At 39.8% G+C, this 26,370-nt stretch overlaps 1 protein-coding gene and 1 long non-coding RNA gene across 2 annotated transcripts; one reads left to right on the forward strand and one right to left on the reverse strand.

Moving 5' to 3' along the window:
- Positions 1-319: 319 nt before the first annotated feature.
- LOC124287122 lies at positions 320-17,029 on the forward strand. The gene is made up of 3 exons (XR_006901196.1): positions 320-429; positions 749-751; positions 17,019-17,029. It is a non-coding gene; the product is annotated as an uncharacterized LOC124287122 (long non-coding RNA).
- Positions 4,128-26,253, reverse strand: LOC124287111 (ankyrin repeat and zinc finger domain-containing protein 1-like). The gene is made up of 17 exons (XM_046723601.1): positions 26,033-26,253; positions 22,019-22,202; positions 20,668-20,765; positions 19,397-19,493; positions 17,777-18,039; positions 17,106-17,221; positions 16,401-16,548; positions 15,559-15,805; positions 15,111-15,305; positions 14,138-14,344; positions 12,675-13,362; positions 11,503-11,614; positions 10,512-10,610; positions 8,251-8,331; positions 6,190-6,260; positions 5,335-5,483; positions 4,128-4,990 (listed from the first exon to the last, which is right to left on the reverse strand). The coding sequence occupies exons 1-16, from the start codon at positions 26,093-26,095 to the stop codon at positions 5,366-5,368; spliced, it is 2,787 nt and encodes a 928-aa protein (XP_046579557.1). The 5' UTR covers positions 26,096-26,253; the 3' UTR covers positions 4,128-4,990; positions 5,335-5,365.
- Positions 26,254-26,370: the final 117 nt, after the last annotated feature.

Raw genomic sequence — 26,370 nt, forward strand, 5'->3', positions numbered from 1 at the left:
GTGTTTCTAGGTAGTCTTGCGTGAACAAAACTAAACTGTTTATTATGCTTACACTTTCTGTCAGTTTCGGTTGGTTCCCAATGGCAGCAAAATCGGAACATTAGGAACAGGTTGAGAACTATGGCACTAAACAACATATATAATACCCCCATTCTCACATGGGGTTTAGAAGTACAGAAGTAGCATTACTACCATAACAACAAGTGTTCAAATGCAGTTTAGCAAGTTATGGAATCAAACCCATGTTTTTGATGAGCTAACACTTCGGCTACTCCACCACCTTTTAATATATAAGGAACATAAGACAGCTGGTGATTGGAATGGTTACTGAAAGACAAACCCTGTCCCAATGTAATGACTGATTTGTAGTCAACATAGATATATTAAACTATTGGTAGCACTGGCCAGGTCACTTCCATCACTGTAACTGTAACAAAAATGTCTGTGAAATTCGGAAAAAAACCACAATGTCTATTTGCCGATCTGATTTGTTAGAAATGAAACCACAACCAATGATCATCAATATCGTCTTCATGTAAGAGTATGAAATTGTCTTTTTAAATTTGACAATTTCCTTATAAATATATATATCATACAAACATACACAAAATACAAGTCATCAATTTATGAAAAAAACATGACTAATACACAGAATTCATATAGAAAAATAGACATCTACATTTGATATGGTTTCTGAAATGTAACTGATTAACAGTGAGCAGATTCAGGTTCTACTGATGTCCTTCAGAGAGTGTTTCTAAAACAGGTAATGCAACCCATAAAATATCTTAAAATATGTGTTTCGCTATTCAGGTCATTATTAACTATGGCAGGTTGGTGAGTTTTTTAATACAGGGATTTATTCTATATCAGGTCCCCTGGTCATTTAGGAAACGAAACGTGTTCAAAGCAGGTTTTTTTTCTTATACTCTGGGGTATGTAAACATTGTATTTTGTACATAAATTATCATTAAAGGCAGTAATACATTCGAAATATTTAAAAATTTGTGATTTCCCAATCAGGAACATTTAATGACACATGCTGTAAATCTTAGGTCAATTGGCCTCGGAGCAGGTCACGATAAATCTCTGTATCACCCTCTTTCTTTGAAAAAATATTAATTCGCAGAATTAAAGACTTCGCTTAAATGATGATAATGACTAGCTCACAGTGAAGCACAACAATCATGTGCTGGTGGCTTAAAATACAAGTAATGCTGGGATGGTGATTACAGCTATATTGCTAGATGCAGGGGCTCCAGATTCCTGTTGGTTGTGAGTAGGAAACATATAATGTTTATATTTAAATAACTGACACAGAAACACAGAAACCCAACAAATGATGTGAAGGTCACTAAAGACTACAAGGATGCGAATGTAATGTTTGGCACAAGCGAAACTGTAATACCTTGAAAACAATTCAGGTGTTAACAAATTATTAATGAAGGGTAACTGATTTGATTGATGAATAATTTCAAATATATCTAAGAAAATAACCATCATACCAATTGATCAATGGAAAAACAGAAAACAGATTAATATTTATGTAGATCATGTCTAACAAGCAAGTTTATCCAAGGAGTAGCAAATGTCTTTCTGACAGAAAAAATGCTTAGTAAGCACATTTTTATTGGTTTGATTGCTCAATTAATATTCTGGAAACAACATATCAAATATTAACCCGATGTTATATAGAAAAATATTATCCATAAAGAAATGATATCAGTTAGACTTGTCAACACAACCACACACATCGTCTCTCTGATTGTACAGGTAATATGTTGAGCAATAAAGATTTCTCTTATACGTTCCACTCCAGTTAAATATACACTCACTCACTCACCAGAAACATCACTTTCCTCCCATATTTAACAGACATCCTGTTATAACTGGAATAACAGCACTAAACCAAACTCATTCTCATGGCAATCACAGTAACCTACTACTTGCTTGACAACGACATTAGAATCTATGTCAAAAGCGTCGCCTATACAGAATAAAGAAGTTGTATATCCATAAAAATAGTCCTCATTCTTGACCCAATGTCCCCGCATGTGAACAGTGATGTTAAAGCTGGAATTCGCCAATATTGCTAAAAGAACTCATGACAATAAAAACTAAACTCAGTCAGTCAGTTCATCTACCCAACCTTTAAACAGTATGGAATGCCTAAGAACAGTGGACAAAAGTGGCTACATTTACACTAGTGAACGATTACTGATGCCCTGTAATTCAGCAATATGCAAAATAAAAACATTTTTCTTTTTCACTCACTCACTCATATTGAATTGAAATTTGAAATCAATTTGAAATGAAACATAACATTAACAAATGCCTGTAATGTGCAGGGAAGCCGTCGGACTCTGGAAGCACACACATTATTGCACTCAAATGCTTCAGGTCAGACAAACAGTCTTCACTCTTTGGCACTGTATCTATTGTATTCAGGGGTGGAAATAACCCATTGCCCGACGCCCGAGTCCAGTGTTTTTTTCTGTTGGGCAAGCAAATTTTTATATCACACTGTACCGGTGTCCAGTTGACTTTCCAATATGAATTATGTTGTTTATTTAAAAAATCAACAAGAAAACGGACGGTATAGTGGAAAAATTATCAGGGCAAGTGATTTTACATGTGCCACTGTACCGGAGTACACTAGCAATTTTAAAGTTATTTCCACCCCTGTGTATTACCTCTGCCAAATCAGCTCTGGCATGTACATCTGTAATATTACATCTGACACAGTGTGTGAAATGGCCGCCAACTGGCTAGACCACGGCTAAGAAAATGACGGTCTGGCTGAAGATTTTGAAAGAATATTTTATGCATGTCTCTTTTGTTTATATACATACTGCTTCTGCTTCTGTAGATGAATATGGCCATCAAAAATATAAATATAAACTTGTATGGTTGTGAGTTACCCCCCTTTATAATATTTGACTCATGACATGCCATTTAGGTTTACGTTTTTGATACCTTTGTAAAACAACATGTCTGGAAACAGAAGCTGTGTTTTTTAAGCTGGTGAAATTTGATACTACCTTCAAACTTCCATAGCCATCTGGTCACCAATCCAGAAGACTGACACTATTTAACACACTGGTCTGACATTACACTGTATCAACTACAAAGTTTACTGGGAATAACATCACTAAACAGTTTGACTTCAAACAACGTATTACATAGCTGGTTTCTTCAAAACATGTATTTTGGCATAAAGGGTGTGTGTGTGTGTGCATGCGTGCATGCGTGTGTGTTATAAGATGTTTTTTATGGAGAAGCATGTACAATGTGAATGACCCCCCCTAAAATATATGTACAAAATAAGTGACCCCCCTGCATGTCATGTACAACATCAATGACCACCCCTCCCCTACCCATAATTTCTAAGCATAATTTTTAACATATTTTCATGAACAAAATTGATGACCACCACCCCCCTTAGTCCCAAATGCGTGTGTACAAAATTGATCACAATCCAGTGATCAACAGCATGAGCATCGATCTGTGCAATTGGGAACCGATGACATGTGTCAACCAAGTCAGCAAACCTGACCACCCGATCCCGTTAGTCGCCTCTTACGACAAGCATGGGTTACTAAAGATAATGACACAGTAGTGGTGGTCCAATTAATTGAAATAATCGAAGATTGGTCGCAGTGCCTAAACGACCAAGCAATCGATTGTGTTTTCTCATAATCGAACACAACCAATTTTGGAACACTTGTTGCAGCAACAATATTTTACACAAGGTTGGTTTTGTCTGTGTCATTAAATTTACATTTCATAAGCACTACAAGCTCGTTCCAAGTCATGATTGAATTTATCTTAAAGAATCCAGGAAATCTGTGTTCCTAACATACTAATCATCCTTTAAATATGCGAAATTTGCCAATGGATTTTGCCATTTGCAAAGACCCAATTACAAATTATTACTTGTGTTTTCTTTATTTTGTGTGTGTGCATTAACAAAGATAACAGGAACATTTGATAAATGACGAAAACCAATTATTTTCAATGATTGATCGGTTGTAATGAACCAATCATCAATTATGAGATTTTAACCAATTCCCAACACTCTGAGCTGATCAGTGCCAGTTTTACCATGTACTGCCAAGCTGCAGGGTAACAACATGGAGTATCTTTGTTTGGTTCAAAACACTTAGATGATAAAACAAATGATCTTTTCTCTCCATGAAATGTAGGCCAATATAAAATTAATGCGAGATTAAGACTTTACTTATTCTGTTAAGTGCAATAGCAAACTGACATTCATCGTGAAATAACGGATATCATAACCTATTTTCTTGTATCCCGTCCACTTGCTGTATATTTATGTTTAGACGAGTGAGTGACTATGGTTTTACGTGGCTTTTAGCAATATTCCAGCAATATCACAGAGGGGACACCAGAAATGGGCTTAAGTTTAGATGAGCATAACGAACTATGGTACAATATGAACTTGTTACAATCATTGTTTACTGTATTTCAACACAGTTTTGTGTAAGATGCAAATATTAAAATCATTTCAACCTGAAATTATCTTTAAACAAGGACATTAAGGATTGAACTACAACAAGCATGGAGAACATGTGAATACACTGAGTATAGAAGGAGAGGAAATCTCTTGGGTTCAAAAAAACTTCATCTGACCTGTGTCTTATATGGGTGAGTGAGTGAGTATGGTATTATGCCACTTTTAGCAATATTCCAGCAATATCATGGTGGGGGACACCACAAATGGGCTTCACGCAGTGTTCCCATATGGGGAGTCCAACCCGGGCCTTTTGCATGACAAGCGAACGCTTTAACCACTCGGCTACTCCACTGACCCATGTTTTACATGGAATGAACAAATATGCACTTAACTGACAGGAAGATATGAGAGTTCAACAACTTAACCCATCACTTAACCCACGCCTGGAATGGTTTCTGGTAACCTTCAACATTATGCTGTTCACATGTTTGGGATGGTTTGCCAGGCTAACAACATTGTATTGTACACCAAAAGTCACTGTGTTCTCTAATTTGATTGGTTGAAAACGTGATCAAATGGTATTCGATTCCCGGAAATTCGCTGCGTATTAGTACATACAAACATCGCGCTCACACCATTGTATTGTTAATCGTCAGCTGTGATGACGTCATTAAACGATATTGTGACGTAAAGTCCGAATGACGTCACAAATGAGCAGTTCCAGATGCTACCATGGGAGACAGCCGAAACGTCCGGCTGATGACATTCCACTGCTGACGCCGTCGGTGCCAAATGAATTCCTGTGCTTCAAATACTCAATTACACCTGGAAATTGGCCAACACATGATGTTTATCTCCATTATATTAGAAACCTAGAAACAGTTTGTGTTAAGATTTTGCACAACTTTTACGATGTAGTTGTAAACATTTAGAAGTACAAAATTTGTAGTCTTTGTACTCAAAGGGAACCTTCCCTGTCATGTCCGCCCCGCACTGATAGCAGCGACTGAAACAGAAAATATCACTGTGAGTTTATGCCATCAGCAACATATTTGTCGGAGACAGTAACAATGAGATTCACATTTACTGATAAGGAGGATCTAAATTCACAATACTGAACTGCCTCACAGCTGGTAGACACTGTGAAGATCAGCAATGGATTTCTAGTCGTAATAGTCGAGACACTGGATTGGACTGTCACTCACTAGCTTGGTTGATTGTGTGTCATCATGTCCCAAATTGTGCTCATGACATCAATCACTGGATGGTCTAGTATTTGGTCACACAGTGTGATTGGCTGTGCACCAGGGCCCAATATTTGGCCATACCAGATGTTTGGCTATACACCTATGTTCAGTGTTTGGCTACACAGTTGTGCCAAATGTTTGGCTATACACCTATGTTCAGTGTTTGGCTACACAGTTGTGCCAAATGTTTGGCTATACACCTATGTTCAGTGTTTGGCTACACAGTTGTGCCAAATGTTTGGCTATACACCTATACCTTGTATTGGCTGTGCACAGTCCAACGTAAGAGGCCTATTCAGACATTTAAGATGAGGATGGAGTAACTTGGAAAAGATCATGAAAGGGAGATTTTCCCTGCCAATCCCACATGCTTGGCAATAATTGATATGTATTTCCTACATGCTTGTCTGGTCCTGGTTTTGACTCAACACAAGTATAATGTAATACAAGTGTTACCATGGTTACCTGAGAACAGATGGCGCTGCTCCCTGCACTTCCTGTTGCTGCAAGATCCTTCTTTCAGCTGCCAGTGCTCGCTAGAGAAAGGAAAACAGTTTCTCTCATCAACATGGTTCAACAAGTTCGTGAAGTGTACGTGGTTCAACAAGTTCGTAGTGTACGTGGTTCAACAAGTTAAGTAGTGTACATGGTTCAACAAGTTAAGTAGTGCAATGGTTCAACAAGTTCGTGAGTGTACGTGGTTCAACAAGTTCAGAGTGTAATGCGTGGTTCAACAAGTTCAGAGTGCACGCGGTCAACAAGTGCGTGGTTCAACAAGTTCGTGGTTCAACAAGTTCAAGTGTACGTGGTTCAACAAGTTCAGTGAGTGTACATGGTTCAACAAGTTCTGAGTGTAGTGTCAGTACGTGGTTCAACAAGTTCAGTAGTGTAATGGTTCAACAAGTTCGTAGTGTAATGGTTCAACAAGTTCAGAGTGTATGCGTGGTTCAACAAGTTCAGTAGTGTTCAACAACGGTTCAACAAGTTAAGTAGTGCACGTGGTTCAACAAGTTAAGTAGTGTACATGGTTCAACAAGTTCGTAGTGTACATGGTTCAACAAGAGTGTACATGGTTCAACAAGTTAAGTAGTGTACATGGTTCAACAAGTTAAGTAGTGTACATGGTTCAACAAGTTCAGAGTGTACATGGTTCAACAAGTTCGTTGTGTACATACAAAGAAGCCAGATGACAGTTGGGGAACAACCTCATTATAACCAGATCTTTCACTCAGGGACAATACCTCTCTGGATCAAGATACAATAACATCTCTGAAATGTAGCATCTGGAGAAATGAGAGCAAACTCTGATTGCCCAATCTAAATGAAGGATGCATGGAATCTTGTGCCAATCAGATGTCAGATTTCTATAATCAATCATCCCATATTTGGAAATTTCAATTTTCCCAAATAGAAAACCATCACAAACACAGCCATTTTAGTTGTTGATGAGTATGTTTTGTATTTTTTGTTGCTTGTTAACAAAGCTCTTAGTAATATTCCAGCAATTTGAAGGCTTTCTGTAAGCAATCAAGTCAGAGCCAGGAAATAGTAATAGTAATAGTCTGCTTATATGTCGCTCATATCCAGGCTCATTGCCTGCTCGTGGTGCTACATACATTATTATCCCCGGTCATAGGACACTGTCATACTTTCCCAAACTTTTTCAACTCCCTGGGGATCATACAGCCATGCTGCCTGTTAGGCGCTATGAACTAAACACGCACATTGCCAGCACATCCTCACGGGTACCCATTTTACAGCTGGGTGAACGGAGACAATGTGGATCTAAGTATCTTGTCCAAGGATACTATGCAAATGTGCCCATCAAGCCATGGATGACATGCATCAACTTAGTCAGCAAGTCAGACTACAGAAAAACATTTGTTACCTCTTAAGACAAGCATCAAACACTGAAGACCAGATAACCCATGAAAATCTGGGTTAGAAATGGTCTTCAGCAACCCAGGCTTGTTGTAAGAGGCTGACTAACGGGATCGGGTGGTCAGGCTCGTGGCTTGGTTGACCCATGTCATCATGTCCCAAATGCGTAGCTGACCGCGTCATACCAAAAGACGTTAAAATATGTCTCTTGTTGGTCCCTGCCTGGCGCTCGGCATTAATGGGTACAACAAGGACTGGTCGGCTCGGAGTCAGTATAATGTGTCTGAGTGGGGTATTCATGCTTCACTGCGGCATGGTATCTCAGTGAGCTAGCACTATAAAACCAGCTTAAGCCTGGGCTAGTACAAGCAGCCGCACATACACATACACACGCATGCACGTCGTCATATGAGCGAAATATTCTCAAGCACGACGTTAAACCCAATTTCACCTCACCTCACCTCACCCAATTGCGTAGGTCGATGTTCATGATGTTGATCACTGGATTGTCTGGTCCAGACTCAATTATTTACAGACTGTCGCTATATTGCAGGAATATTGCTAGGGATCGTGTTAGACAACAAATAACAAACGAACAAACAAAAGCCCTGATCCTCAGTTGGGATGATGTGTTGGGATAGTTACCTTCTCTCGATCGGAGAGTGACAAAAATCGCTTCTTCTCCTCCTCCTCTGCTTTTGCCATGGCCATCTCCACCTTCTTCTCCTGCGAGGAAGACAAAATCAGGTCATCATATCCACATGTATTTCTGCACTGAATACGATTTGAAAATAAATGAATATGGGTGAGACTTGCACATGTGATTAGCACCAGAGTGTGACTTTGGATTTATGCTGCTTTGGGCAATACTTCTGCAATATCATTAAGGCCAAAATACATTGTACCCATTGGGGAATGGAACCCAGGTCTTCAGTGTGATGAGCAGGTGCTTTAACCACTTGGCTACACCACCACCTCTTCAGTGACAGAAAGAACATGATTAGTAGTAGGGGTGGGTATTGCAGAGAATGTTCATATTGCGATATATTGCGATGCGAAAGCATGTATTGCGATATGTAATATTGCAGCCCTAATTAGTAGGTCTTGGAGTTGGGAGTGTCTTAGCATATAGGAGAGTGGGTTTAGAGGCATACCATTAGGGGCAAGTTTTATAGGTTTGTTGTTAAGACCGTAGTTAGCAACTTTCAAGCTAAATCATGGCACTTGTTCAGTGGATAATTGATGTAGACGATAACTGATGTTGATGACATGATTGTTGGTGTGGTGGCTGAATGGGTAGGTGTGGGTGTAGTGGATGGGTGTAGTAGATGGGTGTAGTGTTCAGGCATGGCGGGCAGATGATATAGTGTACTGTGATGCTAATTGGAGCATGAGTATACTAGGTAGGCTGGTGAAGTGTGTTGGTTATGGTGAGCTGGGTTGGTTATGGTGAGCTGGGCTGGTTGTGGTGAGGTGGGTTGGTTGTGGTGAGGGGTGAGGTGGGTTGATTGTGGTGAGGTGGGTTGGTTGTGGTGAGGTGGGTTGGTTGTGGTGAGGTGGGTTGGTTGTGGTGAGCTGTGCAGGCTGAGGTGGATATGGTGCACTGTCATGTGCTATGATGAGCTGTGTTAGGTGTGGCAAGGTTATTTGAGCTGCGTTAGGTGTGGCAAGGTTGGTTGAGCTGTGTTAGGTGTGGCAAGGTTAGTTGAGCTGTGTTAGGTGTGGCAAGGTTGGTTGAGCTGTGTTAGGTGTGGCAAGGTGAGTTGAGCTGTGTTAGGTGTGGCAAGGTTATTTGAGCTGCGTTAGGTGTGGCAAGGTGAGTTGAGCTGCGTTAGGTGTGGCAAGGTTATTTGAGCTGAGTTAGGTGTGGCAAGGTTATTTGAGCTGTGTTAGATGTGGCAAGGTTATTTGAGCTGTGTTAGGTGTGGCAAGGTGAGTTGAGCTCGCGCTAGGGTTAGGCAAGGTTATTTGAGCTGCGTTAGGTGTGGCAAGGTTATTTGAGCTGTGTTAGGTGTGGCAAGGTTATTTGAGCTGTGTTAGGTGTGGCAAGGTTATTTGAGCTGCGTTAGGTGTGGCAAGGTTGGTTGAGCTGTGTTAGGTGTGGCAAGGTGAGTTGAGCTGTGTTAGGTGTGGCTAGGTGAGTTGAGCTGTGTTAGGTGTGGCAAGGTGAGTTGAGCTGGGTTAGGTGTGGCAAGGTGAGTTGAGCTGTGTTAGGTGTGGCAAGGTGAGTTGAGCTGTGTTAGGTGTGGCAAGGTGAGTTGAGCTGTGTTAGGTGTGGCAAGGTTAGTTGAGCTGTGCTGAGCTGGAGCGATATAGTTAGTTACAACACCTTCGGCCACACAATGACATGCCAGCACAATGTGCAACAGTAGTTCCACACTAAGCTGCACCAATATAAAGCAGTGTGCAACATTAACACACACTGAGAAGCCTGCAAAGAACAAAGCAGTTTTCTACAACCCTTATATATCTTTGGGTCTCAGATATATAACAAAATAATATAACAAGGAGTTTCCCACTCAAGTACTCAAACAGGTCAAAGAAATACCCATGTTTCTTGTTGAATTTCTTGTAAGCATAATCAAACATATCCAAAGTATACCTTACTTCTCTTCCCTGGTGTATCATCATCATCATCATCATCATCATCATCATCATCATCATCATTAAATTTTAGGCAGTCCTAAGTATCTGAAGACAGGTGCTCTACAAATCCCTAATGGTGCTGCTACTACTACTACTACTGCTACTATCGCTACTACTACTACAACAGCTACTACTACTACAATTACAACTACTACTACGGCTGCTGCTACTACAGCTACTACTACTACTACTACTACAGTAGCAGCAAGGGACTGAACATACTACTTCACGATGAGCTATGACAATCTGAGATGGTCTACCTTGAGACGTTCCTGTTTGGCTTTCTTCTGTTGCTTCTTCTTCTCAGCGTCCTTAACCCGCTTCTGTGCCTCCATCTCGGGTGTCAGTGCACAAGGGATCTGGGACAAACAGGAAGTCACATAACAAATCCGACATCATCAAACCGGCCGTTATCCACATCAGGATTGAACAAGTGTGTAGGCCAGCTGAAGTACTCATTTATCCAGTTAGGCTGGTACAGAACCAAAACATGTTAGTCTCTTCATTCTCTCATAACCAGAAACAAAGACCATGAATGTAATAAACTAAAATACATTAAACTAATCAGCAGATTTGGGTAGTAGAGGCAATTCTTGACCCTGGACCAGGTGAGCTCTGATGTTAGCTGTCATCTACCTGGACCAGGTGAGCTATTACCTGTTAGCTGTCATCTACCTGGACTAGGTGAGCTATTATGTTAGCTGTCATCTACCTGGACCAGGTGAGCTATTACCTGGACTAGGTGAGCTATTATGTTAGCTGTCATCTACCTGGACCAGGTGAGCTATGGTGTCAGCTGTTATCTACCTGGACCAGGTGAGATATGATGTCAGCTGTCATGTACCTGGACCAGGTGAGCTATAATGTTTGCTGTCATCTACCTGGACCATGTGAGATATGTTGTCAGACATCATCTACCTGAGACAGGTGAGCTATGGTGTCAGCTGTTATCTACCTGGACCAGGTGAAATATGATATCAGTTGTCATCTACCTAGACTAGGTGAGCTATTATGTTAGCTGTCATCTACCTGGACCAGGTGAGCTATGGTGTCAGCTGTTATCTACCTGGACCAGGTGAGATATGATGTCAGCTGTCATGTACCTGGACCAGGTGAGCTATAATGTTTGCTGTCATCTACCTGGACCATGTGAGATATGTTGTCAGACATCATCTACCTGAGCCAAGTGAGCTCTGATGTTTGTCTTCATCTACCCGAGACAGGTGAGCTGTGATGTCAAATGTGACCTACCTGAGCCTTGCTGTAGTCAAACTTCTCCGGGAACTCTCCCATAAATCTACGGAATTCATTCCTCGTCTCTTTGCTGGTGGTGACAGAGTAAGGCACCTTGCCAAACTTGTCTCTGAGAAACAAATACTCACACTGAGATAATGTATAAAGCAGGGCTACAGGTAAGAAGCGCACATGCGTAATGTACGTCTCAAAATCAATTAAGCACGACATAATATAAGATTTCAATGCGTATCAAAATTAAGCACGACATAAATATTTCCTTCGCATGCACATCTAGTATTTAATTTCCGCATTATCTTGCAAATGGAAATCTATTTCGATAAATACTTGCTGTAAAGTTTCTTTTGCGAAACACGATTTGACACATAAGGAAACCCCGACAGTAGGAATCACTTGCGTTGCCATGCAACGATGTGCGTCACTATTTTTCGATTGGCTAAAAACTACACTGTTCCTATTTATATCCAGTCGGACTTGACATTTCGCGCATCACACAGTCGCTCAGTTATTTCTCACGCGTCTTCAAATACAAATACATGGTTGGAAATAGTGATCGATGAATCGTCCAGACAAACCACATCAACTCACTCACACAAAAACATGCCAGTACTCCTTCAAAATTCTCAGTACACCTCCACTTGCAATATGATGTGTAAGTACACTTACACCCCCAAAAGTTATCTGGAGCCCTGTATAAAGTAAAACCATCAGCATGGATATGGCACCGGCAGAATATTAGGATTAATTTTCAGACCATTCTGTGTACACTGAATTCTACTTATCTTTCTTACCACGCTTACAGGCTCAGAGTACATGCATATATTCAATAAAATATTCTCCTCATTTCCACTTTCTTTACCTTTTCACTTGTGGGATAGTAGGAATTAAAAATGATCGTTCTTTTAATACTCGTGGGTTCCCTCATTGAATGATAATTATTTAAGCTTACACATAACTATATTTCAGGTCAATATTTAAAAAAATATTCAAACCCAATTCTGCTTTCATTCTATTTTCGGTTGTGGAATAGTAGGAATTAAAACTCTTAAAGGTTCCTCTATAACTCTTGGGTTCCCTCTTTGAATGATTATTATTTAAACTTTTCAGAACTAAATGTAAAGGTACTACTCTATCAGCTGACATAGGTAAGAAGAGACCAGGACACTTACTTCATTGTGGGATCAGCACCTGCCTTCATCAACAGTCGGATCAGGGATGGATAGCCACCCTTCGACGCCACATGGAGCAACGTCGTGCTGTTGTCACCAAAAGGTTCGTTCAACACTTCAGCTGTAATAAGGGGAGATAACTCAAAGGTAGGTTGGGCCAGACCTATCGTCAGACCAGGCAGAGCTGCAGGTTTTGTGCTTGGCATCTTCTCTGACAATTCTTTTTCCAAAGACTCACCATTTTTATGTCTGTCAGGATCTACAATTTCATCTTTCAAGGAATCAACTTGTTCCACATTATCCTGAAAATTGTTACTACTCTCTGACACAGTGTCTCCACAGTCCGTCACTTTGATTTCATAATCCCCTTCTCCAATATGGAAACTCTCCTCCTTGAAATTTTCGGTCTCAAAACCAGAATCGGGAATGTCTTCTTTTCCTTCTGACTTTGTTGCACCATCTGCCTGGGATATTTCCTCCCCATCATCTCCCTCTACAGACAGGACCTGTGCCTCCCCTGACACAACAGGTGCCCCCTCCTCCCCCTGTGGTGCCGTGTCGTCAGTCAGGGGACTGTCTATACTAGCTGCTGGGTGGTTGAAGATGGCCAACAAACTGCGGAGAGCACTCTTGTCTCCGACTTTGCAGGCAGTGTACAAGGCGTTACGTAGGTGGTATCTTTCTTCAGCTGAAAAATAAACAGGTTGCCATGGTTTACCTTAGACACCAGTGGGGGTGGTTGGGTAACCTTGTGGTTAAAGTGTTCGTTCGTCACACCAAAGACCTGGGTTCGATTCCCGACATGGGTACAATGTGTGAGAGCCATTTCTGGTGTTCCCCAATGTGATATTGCTGAAATATTGCTAAAAGCGGTGTTTAACCATACTTACAGGCACACACACTTAAACACTAGGGGTGGGTATTGCAGGGAATTTTCGTATTGTGATATATTGCAATGCGAAAGCATGTATTGGGATATGTATTGCAATATATTGCAAGAATTATTTTTAACAAAAAAACTACTTATAATCGAGTTAATGCTTGATCTGTAAAGCAAAAACACAACAAAATCACAATGCTTGATTAGGCTTTAATAAAACTTTTAATCATGGCAAAAGATAAATGTAAATAATGTTTGGCACAAATGAAACAAGGAAAGGAACAATTTAAAAAACGGAAATATCCGAAGATTTCCGAGTGTTACAAAGTTTTCCGAATGCATGTCAAAATACCGGTTTTCGATCAGCATATCGCAATACGTATCGTTTTCATGTCCGAACCGTTAAATACCGGTAAACCGGTTATATTGGGCAGCCCTATTAAACACCAGGTACAAATGTTCTACTTTGACTTTTGCAAGGTAAATATTTTGGCTTTACAGGTTGAAATAAAACTTGAAAAACATTTCTGCTGCAAAGTTGCCAGATAATGTCTCTCCTACAGCACATGATAGAATTACTCACCAAACATGTCACCTTCTGGTTCTACTTGATGTTTCAAAGATGGCCGTCGCTTCCGTTTGTTTTTCTTCCTGCGTGGCCCCTTTCCAGTATGCTCAAACGGCTGCAGATCAAGGGTACTAATGGCTTCCTCCATTTCCACAAGGTCGGCCTCACTGGCGGTTGACGTTGCTGACGATGATGGTTGATTGTCCTCACAAAGCAAGTAATCTGATCCGGACAAAACAAACAGCAGTGAGGAAGGGATCTTAAGTGATAGTCATGTGACAGTCATGTGACACTCTGAAAGTTTCATATGTAACTTGGTAAGTAATCAAGACAATTGAGTGAGTGAGTGAGTTTAGTTTTACACCACACTCAGCAATACTCCATCTATATGGCGGCGGTCTGTAAATAATCAAGTCTGGACTAGACAATCCAGGGATCAACAGCATGAGCATCGATCTGCGCAACTGGGATAGAATGACATGTGTCAACCCAGTCAGTAAGCCTGACGACCCGATCCCGTTAGTCGCCTCTTAACACATGCATGGGTTACTGAAAATCAATTCAAACCCGGACCTTCACGGGTCTCAAGACAATTGACACACAATGTGTGAATGAGTGAAAAAATTTATGTGATTGACAATATGAGTAAAGATCATAGGGCACTTTAACTTTCAGCCTGAGGCAAGAGACTTTGTTTGACATATGCCACTGTTCAACCACTGAATGGGTGCACACAAGTGAGTGAGTATGGTTTTACGCCGCTTTTAGCAATATTCCAGCAATATCACGGCAGGGGACACTAGAAATGGGCTTCACACATTGTACCCATGTGCGGACTCAAACCCGGGTGCTATAACCACTAAGCCACAAAACACCTTGAATAGCTAGGGTACCCATGCCCTTGTTGCCACCATGACAGTCAACACAAGTATTCTTTTATACAGGTCCAAACTTTTAAGGATTAGTATCATAGCCTATGCCTACCTACCTGGAAGAATGAACTTGCCCGTCTGTTTGTTGCTGGGGCTCCCACTAACAAACTTGGGGGAGGCGGCAAGTGGGGACACACTTAAATCTTTGTCTTTCAATTTCCGTGGTGATCGACGTAACACGTCGTCAGATACAATCTCCAGTCGTCCTGTCTCAGGACTGAAGTGACGCAGCGGTGACACAGGCAGAAAATCTTTTTACATTTACCTCCTCACCTGAAAATAGCATTTGACAACGTGTAAATAAATCATATGAACTGTCTTTTGTCCACACACTTCCTGGCAAAGCCCATAGGTCTAATCATTAAAATCATACCCACTATGCTGTATAAACTTAGTGCATGCATGTGCGACGTGGAGTTCAGTGACATATAAGTGGCCTTATTATTAGAGATGTATAGATACTTTAGCCAATCAGATGTTTATGGCACTTGGCACCATGGCAACAAGTAATATGGACTTCTGTCTTACCATAACACTCAACCGATGCCAACATTTGGTGAACTCGTTTAACTTCATTTAGAGTTGGTCGACGTGTTGGGAATGGTACTGTTCGGATGCGAAAGTCATCCTTCTTAAATGGCGGGGTTTTGCCGGCATAAAACATCTGTCTGTTGAAGCTTGGGGCTCGGAGGAAGATGAGGTCACATTTCTTCAGGTGGTCAGACCACGTGGCCAGGAGATCTTGGACTTCCTGAAAACACAATGTGGAAATGTGTTACTGGCTATAATTAGAAGTGTCTGTGCCAATAACACATGGTTATGTAATCCTGGTTAAAACTACAGTCAATGAGCAATTGAAGGGACCTGTGTAAATACATATATGAGACACAATGCCATTTAAGAAAGTGGTCAGATGTATCATATGTTATATTTGGGTTTACACTTTCTCACTATCTCAGTAAAGTACAGTTATAAGGCTCCACAGTGGCAGAGTGGGTTAGATATTTGACTTTGTGTACTGGCAATTGTGATCCTGAGAGTTTGGGTTTGAATCCAAGACGGAACTCAACCTAACAAAACTGCTAGAATCTGAACTTTACTGAGGAAGTGTAATCCAAAATATAGCATATGTTCTACCATACAATGTCAAAAACAAATGTAAAGTGATGACTAAAGAAAGGATAAACATGGACCAAGCTCATACTTCGAGACAACTGCATGTTTGACACATCACAGTTCAACACAATGGCATTCCACTGTAGATGGGTTCATACTAGTAAAACAGCCAACTGATCAACTTACATCAAGGCCAGGCCCAAGTGAACATTTCTACAAAGTGTTTCTACCTGCATGAGTGCTGCCTCGTTATAGCGCCTAATGCTGGCACCTGCTGACTTGGGGGCGTTCCCCTGGCTGTCTCGACTGCCCTGTGCCGTTCCACGTTTTGCCCGTACCACATATCGATGGAAGGTCTTGTGGGCTACCAAATTTTCTCTGAAAACGTCACATGAATTTACTCAGTTCCTTATCATCAAGACCCGGGTTCAATTCCCCACATGGGTACAATGTGTGAAGCCCATTTCTGGTGTCCCCTGCTGTGATATTGCAGGAAAACTGCTAAAAGCGGCGTAAAACCAGATTCACTCACATTTAATAGAAGAAAGAAGAGTGAGCTGGCACTGAAGACCCTTGTTCAATTCCCCACATGTGTACATGTCTGAAGCCCAATTCTGCTGTGATATTGCTGGAAGCAATGTAAAACCATACTCGCTCCCAGAAGAAAGGAGAGTCAGTGAGTTGGTTTTAATGCTGCTTTTAACATATAACATTATCAGGAATGAACATAAAACGTATGCACAATGCACATGTTCTTGAGCAGGTAGCCACTGCATTAATGGACAAAGTATGGGCTCCATTGACAGTTTGTATCCAACTCTTGAGACCTATAGTGGGTACCCGTGTAGGGCCATATAATCGGACTCGGATAAATTTGCACTTGACCCTACCCGAATACATCAGCCACTACATATCCTCTTTGTACTGTCACTTACCCCTCAAACACTGCAGCAGCAAAATGGCCGCCAGCTGTCATACAGATCGCCCACTTGGTTTTCCGGGGCAGATCAGTAGCTGTGGCTATCAGCTCTTGCTGGGTGGTAGGGGGTTTCTGAAAAGAAACATACTAACATATATCATCACATTCAAACTTTGCATTGATGTCAAGGTGTTTTGTACATCAAATAGCTGAGAATCTTCCTGACAGATTTCATGAGTAAAAAAAGCAATGTTTATTAGTGAGTGAGGTTTTACACCATTTTTTGGCAATATTCCAACAATATCATGGCAGGGGACACCAGAAATGGGCTTCACACATTGTACCCATGTGGGGAATCGAACCCATGTTCTCGGCATGCTGAGTGAACGCTTTAATCACTGGGCTACCCCACCGTCCCCACTGTTTATAACATTGGTGCTGAACAATTCTTATTTCCATATAATTGAGACTGAGCACAAAACTTTGAATATATTTTGTCTCATGTGGCATATAGGAATTATAACAATATATGGATTTATTACAATGAGAGCAACATTTCATTATAGGTTCTTACACCATTATGAAACAAGTTGTGGGGGTAAAAGCATCTCAAAGGAGTCATTGAATGATAAAGTTGAATTGAATTCTTGCGTTACTTTCAAAAATATTTGCTGTGATTGTCTTCACCTTTTTATGATACAGGAGGCATCGGAACACAGAAATTAGCTCCCCATCTTTGTTCTTAAAATAGACTTTGGGGTATTTCCTGGCTGTTCCTTCAATTGTCAAGCCTCCCTCTGATTCACTGTCTGTACCACTGTGTGCTGAAGCTCCCCTCACATGCTGGGGTATTGCCATAGGTTTGCTCTTCCCTTTTCCACCCCCGGTATCAGTGTCTGTGTCAGACAGCTCTGATTCATCCTCCGATCCTGATATGCTCGAGACATCACCTGGAATGACAGCAAATGTTCATGTTACCATGGCAAACACAGGTAACATCATGATAAACAAAATTATTACCAATTATTGCCAGTGGGCCCTTGCTTATATCCACTGGGCTTCCATCTTGGATGGATAGTGCTTATTTGGAGATAAACGTTGGTTTTCAGATTTGCAGTTGTTATTGTGTATTCAGGGGCCATCAATTTCATTTAGAACCCACAGCTTAATAAAGAGGTCTCAAATGTTAAAAGTTTCAGGGCTTCAGACACTCAGAAACATTTAGACAAATCTGAAAATGTTTGCTGTAATGTTTATTTGTAATTGTCTGTAATGTTCTCTCTCAATGTAAGCTCTTACAGATTTGAAACAGATATCACATCTCTCTGGAATGTCATTGTCATGATGTCTCATCACAATCAATATTGTTTACATTATTTAATGCTGCACTCAGCAATATTTCACTTTTCAGCTACCGTATATTACCGTATATGCTGGTGGAATGTAAATAATCATGTCTGGACCAGACAATCCAGTGATCAACAGCATGACCATTGATCTATGCAAATGGGATATGACAGCATGTGTCAACCAAGTCAGTGAGCCTGTGACCACCCTGCCGTTAATCAATTATATATATATATACATGTAATTTGATTTTAGATGAACTTATAATTTTGTATTGGTGATCTCAGATATGTTTACAGTAATGATTACACAATGCCATTTAGAAAGTGGACAAATGTAACATATGTTATATTTAGGATTACACTTTCGTAGTAAAGTACAAATTCTAGTACTTTTTGGGTTTAGTCCCACCCAGGATTCGAACCCACACCCTCAGAGTCAGGCACCAGCTCACATAGTCAGCTGCCTAACCCGCTCAACCACCGCAACGTGGGAGCCGTGCCAATTACACTTATCAGAGGGGTAAACAAAGTCGGCAGTCTAGACTACCAGTTATCCGACTTCCAGTTTTGTGGAAGTCACAGTGGCTGAGCGGGTTAGGCGGCTGACTTTGTGTGCTGGCGAATAGGTGCCTGTCTCTGAGGGTGTAGGTTCGAATCCCTGATGGGACTAAACCCAAAAAGTACTAGAATTTGTACTTTACTAAGAAAGTGTAATCCTAAATGTAACATATGTTACATGTTTACAGTAAGCATGACCATTTACGCGACTGTACTGACGTGTAGTGGAGCGATTAGGAACATTTTTGTCAGAGAAGCGTGAGAGGGTGTGCACTTAAACAGTACAGCTATGTGACATCAAACGTGATTTGGGTAACAAGATTTAGTGGCAATTACGAGCATCCATGAATCAAGGTAATCCATGAATTTATGTAACGCGAGTATATGTCCCTTCAAGTACCTGCTATTTTCTCAAACTCGTCTTCACAGACCAAATTAGATCCTTTGAGTCGAAGTTTTAAGTTGTATCTGTGCCAATCTGATTTGTAATGCTCTTTCTGAAAATAGAAACATTTTATCACAGTTACCATGGTGAATGTAAAGAGCGACACTTTCAGATGAGCCTGTCTTGCACTTGTTTCTGTATAGAAATATACTGCTCAATAGCGTTCTTGTCTTAAACAGAACTGACATTGCAACAAAGTTAAGAAATGACAGTACTGAGTATAGTTATATTTCAATACAAAAGTACACCAGGTACTGAAGCTCACTTTAACCATCTTTAAAAAGTCGTTAACAGTAACGCTATACATAGATATGAGGAAAACGTGGCACATTTCAATAAAAATATATTCTGACATCTGTTGCAATAAATACCTGATAATTTTCTGCTGTTTCAGCATAAAGTTTCATAGTTTGATTAAATCAGATGAAAACTTTTATTACTTCCATGTGATGCAATTAATTTGCATACATTTTTTATAACCATGGGTGCATGAAGCACACGATGGCAAAAGTATGATAAGCCCTTTAGATATGCATATCTCCCATTTCAAGAGATCTGATAACATGTGACAAATTTACATATTATTACTAAACAAACGTGATAATTTATATTCTGAGACAGCTGTTGTCAGTTTTGCACTAAACCTAGGTGAACTGGCTGTTACTTAGGAGACTAAATAGAGAGTTTGGTTTCATGTCGCTTCGAAAAACATTATGTCGCTGAGTGCATAGCGATGTGGGAGACATTTACCACTCTGGTCAAACAAACGCAGGAATATATGACAAACCCCAAAAGACAATCAGGTTAATAAAGCTCGGGTGAGTGAGTGAGTTTAGTTTTATGCCGCACTCAGCAATATTCCAGCTTTATCATGTTTATGGTGGCAGTCTGTAAATAATTGAGTCTGGACCAGACAATCCAGTGATCAACAGCATGAGCATCGATCTATGCACCTGGGATACAATGACATGTGTCAACCAATTCAGCAAGCCTGACCACCCAAACCCGCTAGTCGCCTCCTACGACAAGTATAGGTTGCTGAAGACCAATTCTAACCCAGATCTTCAGGGTTAATAGACAAGAATGCGTAGCCATAACAACAACACGCTAAGACAATGTCAAACACATAATTGTTAGTAAATTATTTTGAAATTCTGTAAATCCAACCGACATAAAACTGAGCATCACAACACTGACAAATGATCCCAAACGAATGCAACAAGTACCTGTGCCCAGCGGGCAGCGAACTCAACGCTGCAGAAGTTGCAGGACATCCTGTCAGACACCACGTGCTGCCTCCTGTGGCGATGATGGCTCGACACTTCTGGAAACAAGTCAAGAGATATCCTGTCATTCATACATTAGCTTCATAACCAAAACTGATACACACCTGTACCTGAGGTTTAAAAAGTACCCACATCTGGAAAAAAAATATAAAATTATCAAATGGATATTTTTTCTCTTTTTTAGCATGTTTAGAAAGTTTTATTCAAATAATGAAAATGTCACATGAAAAACATGGAAAAAGGTCAAGAGTGAGATTCTGTCATTCATACAAAAGGGATGCAGAACCAAAATTGATACACACACGCAACTGGGTAAAACTAAATATGAAAGATTATCAAATGCATATTTTTTCTCTATTTTTAACATGTTTGGAATATTTTATTAAAAATGCCACTTGAAATATGTGCTTCTCAAAATTAGATCAGACAAATAGCAGTTTCAGCAAACTTGATAGAAGACCCTCAAACACACCTTTGTTTGTCAACTGGATCAATGGTTATTATGTAAATAAATGAAATGGGTGTGTTACTTAAAGTTAAACAGATACTGTTTCAGTTAAACATGTTAAAACACAAATTACAATATCTAAAACCCAAAATGGAAATCTGCTGCAGACCTTGGATCATTATCTCCCTTGGATCATTTTCTGCTAATGTGTCATGACCACCAGAGATATTCCTTTCACTCCTTGTGAGAATGATATATGTGTTCATGTTGAAAGCACAGGGATTATATTCATAATCATATAGCCATAAACATATACATTGGATAACATTGGACATTCACTTACCCTTGGTACAATTTTGAAGTCTCGACAATTTTGAAGTCTCAGGCCAGTGAACAAGCAAGAATTTCAAAGACTGAAAATGCTGAACACTACATAAGCATGAGGTGAGGTGAGGTGAGGTGAAATTGGGTTTTACGTCGTGCTTGAGAATATTTCGCTCATATGACGACGTGCATGCGTGTGTATGTGTATGTGCAGCTGCTTGTACTAGCCCAGACTTAAGCTGGTTTTATAGTGCTAGCCCACTGAGATACCATGCCGCAGTGAAGCATGAATACCCCACTCAGACACATTATACTGACTCCGAGCCGACCAGTCCTTGTTGTACCCATTAATCCCTAGCGCCAGGCAGGGACCAACAAGTACCATATTTTAACATCTTTTGGTATGACGCGGTCGGGGATCGAAACCTCGCGACCTTCCGCTCTCTGGGCAGACGCTCTAACCACTACACCACGGAGGCGGTACATAAGCATGAGAAACTGCTTGGTCCATTGTCTTACCTTTGTCAGAATCAGTGTTATCTATAATCCTGTCATCATCTTCAACACTTGGATTACACGTTGCTATGGAGATCCCGGTCAGTTTCTCCTGAGCCAGTCTTCCATGGTATAACATACAGGAGGAGTAATGCTGACTTTTCTTCTTTGGTAGCTTCCTGGGACTTTTGGTGCCCCCTTCCATTTTCTGTCATCATTCAAAACAGGTATGGAATTACTTGCACTTCAAACAGATAAATACTTGTAAGGCGAAAATAAAAAGAATTGTGTTTCTGGTCTTTCAGTTTGTTATTGTTAAATAATGAGTGTCCACAAAAACAGTATATGCTAAAAACAGGTCTGATTGATTATTCGTGCAATGAGAAATTATGTTACATTACAACATAACAAAGCACACTTCACGATGTTGTTAGACATGTTAAAGTTTATTGTTTTGACACATAGATATTTTGAGTTCTAAAATGTACCTTTCCATATCAGCTGATCATTTAGGCCTCCAAATGTTTCTCCTTAGTTTTCAAGGGTTAATCCTGGCAGTCAGACACCAGTATTGTGCCATTATGAAAAATGTTTGTGCTTCACTGAACATGCTGTTATTATTGCTATACTTCCTACCTACCCTATATTTTGTGAAGAGCTGCAAAGGGATAAACAAACAAGTATTTTTTTCTTTGGCCTTAAACATATGTCATTCACTATTAAGCACGATGTTGGATGCTCAGTTTGATCATGTTGATACAGTCATTGATATCACAAGAATATTTTCTAAAGGGAATCATTACCCATTTTCCAAAGGGAGTCACAATAAGAGCAAGAGTTACATGAACATAGTTAGCTAACAATAGCTCCTTATGTATATCATTCCAAAATGGAACCAACGAATATCAAAGAAAACCATGAGTATCTTAATTCCCATTACCCAAGAGCTAATATTTTGTTGAAAGTGGAACATTTTTTTAATTTTGAAGGGGATGAATACTGTAATCGTAGTTATTTTTGCGTGGGATTAATTTTCGAGCTTTTATCGCAAAAAGATTGTAAGGCCAATAATCATACCAAGCTTAAATATTCATGGTCAGAGTCATGACAAATACTCAAGTAGGAACAAACAATTTGTTTATTAATCCAACATCAAAACAATATGTAAAGGAATAGAGGCATGTATGAGATTGTAGTAGTTAGTAAATCAGCAAATGTTTGTTCAGTTTGTCAGTTGGCGCTAGCTACTGATCACAAATTGCATGAAGTCTATTCGGTTGTCACAAAAAATTTGTGATGGATACCTGATTGTTTCACATGATTCAGGTAGTTTGAAATGTCTATTGGTTGTGAAAACATACTGGATACCATAACAGGTGTTTGAAACTTTCAGCTAAAATTGAACTTTCCAAAAATTGAAATTATATACAATTACAGTATTTTACTCACATATGCTCTAGGGATCGTGAATAGACACTAGAACTTTGTGTACACAGCCATACCATTGTACCAGGCTTTGGTTAGACGGACTTGTGTTGGGAATTGGTTAAAATCTCATAATTGATAATTGGTTCATTGATCAATCATCGAAAATAATTGGTTACATTTATGAAATTTGTTAATGCACAAAAATATGGAAAAAACATGTAGTTATTTGGGGGTTTGGGCAAAATTTCACATCTTTTAAGAATGACTAGTATGTTAGGAACATAAATTTCTTGGTGTCTTTAAGATAAATTCAATCATGACTTGAAACGAGCTTATAGTGCTTATGAAATGTAACAGACAAAACCAACCTTGTGAAAAATATTGTTGAAAACAAGTGTTCCAGAATTGTTTGTGTTCGATTATGAGAAAACATGATCGATTGCTTGGTCGCTTAGTCACTGCGACCAATCTTCGATTATTTCAATTAATCGGATCACTACTAGGACGGACAAAACTTGATACTGGCAAATCAGATTCAAGTCAGGAAGATTTGAAAGTATGCAACCAGTGAGTGAGAGCGAGTATGTTTTCACTCAGTTTTTAAAGCAATATTCCAGGAATATCATGGGGAAGATAACAGAAATGAGCTTCACATATTCTACCCACATGGCAACCTGGGTCTTCAACATGTTCAAAGAGATGAGAGAGACTTTAATCACCTGGCTACCCCACATATAGGTGACAAAAATCTTAAGATGTATATCAGTCAAACCAGGGATAATCTACAACAGGGATAGGTCACTCGCTTGCTTTCTTTACCATTTGTACTAATTAGCGTGTGCCTCGTCATGCTCCAACGCACACAGTGACTTGGTTCGTTCCCAGCGCAACTTCAGCTGCGTTTAACAGTACTTCAGCCAGTTTATTGTATCAGTCGGAATTTTAGAATGAATGAATGAAGAGCAAGAATTATATGCGAATGAATGAAAGAAATAAAGAAAAGAACAAAAAGAAAGAAATACATATGTGAATGAATTAGAAAGAATAAATGATACACTAAATGATACACTACGACCATCCCTCCCCAAACATGTTAAAGAATGCGAAAACTATCGCTGGAACACATGTGTTAACATCAGCTGTCCTTTTTTTAAAAATCTACTTTGAGACATATTTTGCATTAGTAATTAATTCAGATATCTTATTGCATGTGTGGAATGGCATGGACATTGACAGAATGTTAACTGACTGACACTGTCACACACCCCTCAAAACAGAAAGTTTAGAACTATCACAAAGCCGTTGTAAACACGCTTTCCAGTTTTGTCAAATACTAAGCTCAACAAGAAAGAAAGAAGTTTTAGAACTAAAACACTCAACATCACAAGCATCACAAGCATCAATGGCGATCAGATTCAGAACAGATCAGCGATATGTCGTATTTCTTCACACGCTCAAAATACACCCTAACAATTTTTTAAATTATAAAACTATCACTGTTACTTGCAAACACCTTTCACCTGATGGTATATTCCCTCATAAAAATTAAAGGTGTATGTGAAAGATGTTTTAGAACAATAACTAGAAACACTCAAAAACCATATTTCCTGTAGTATTTCAATGGCAGATCTCAAATATGTCATATTTTGCACACACCTCAAATACACCCTAACAATTCTTTTTAGTTATAAAACTATCACTATTACTTGCAAACACCTTTCAACTAAAGGTATATTTCCCTTCTAAAAATTATACGAATATGTGAAGAAAGAAGTTTTTAGCGATAGAATTTAGTCTTTCTTCACTGTGTACGGAGAATTGAAGCCAGTGAGCTACAACATGCCGACTTGAAACTTTACTACAAGTCTACTGTACTAATACTGACACTAATAACAATTATTTGATTTAAAATGAAGTGACAGAAGAGGTAACTTATCCTCTTTATGTAGGTTTTCAGTTGTCACAACACTCAGTGAATGTAATCAGCTGTTGAAAATAAACCGGACTCAATCTTAAAAACTACGCTGTTGCCATATTGGCTACACTGGTAGTAACTTTTAGAGGAGTGACCACTTCGTTATATACTCCCTGGTCAAACTAACGAATTGGAAACAAATCTCACCATTAATAGTATGAACACCAATTAAGGCTGGAAAATGTCCTGTTTGTGAAACACAGTGACTCGGTAAAGATTTTTAACAAATGAAAAATCAGACCATTGTGGTAGTTACATCATACTAATAATCCCATCTATGAAATATTCTGAGCACTACGGCAAACACAGTCAATATAGCAACAGATCTGTCACCATGCCAAGTATCATTGTAAGTATAAGCCTAAGAAGTTTGTTTGTCTCATCATAAAAATCAAACCATTGTTTGACCATGTTGACTGACTGATGATTGAGTTTAATAGGCTTCTTTAGCAATATTCTGAGCAACTATGGCAAACACCAGAAATGGGCTTCAACATAGCACCCAGATCTGAACCACCATGGCGTGACGAGCCAACGCTTTAACCACTAGGCTACCCCACCGCCCTGACCATGTTGACACTGACAGAGTATGTGACTGTGAGAATCGAGTCACATGTTCTTGATAAATGTCTTACCGCTTTGGGTTTTCTACGTCTGAAACTGTTCAGACTGAACGGGATAATGTCTGCAGATGCCATGTAGGAAACACTAGTATATTCGGTTTTCTCAAACTGTCAAATGTCATCACCATCTGCTTGGGCCTGATGGTGGTGGTAGATCCGTGTCACTGTGTCGTGTGGATTGTGAAATCTTCTCAATGTCGCTGCTGTATATACGATCGAAACATAAAGCATTAATTGACCTACCTCTCTGCTGACTGCTGGATGATTCTTCTGTTATATATCCCCTGTTTAGATGATTGCACCAGAAAAAATATTGGGTTAAAGTTGTGCAACACTTATTTCATGGGCGC

The sequence above is a fragment of the Haliotis rubra genome, unplaced genomic scaffold (genome assembly GCF_003918875.1).
Source record: "Haliotis rubra isolate DU_JTF1 unplaced genomic scaffold, ASM391887v1 Scf1105, whole genome shotgun sequence".
NCBI classification, from domain to species: domain Eukaryota; kingdom Metazoa; phylum Mollusca; class Gastropoda; order Lepetellida; family Haliotidae; genus Haliotis; species Haliotis rubra.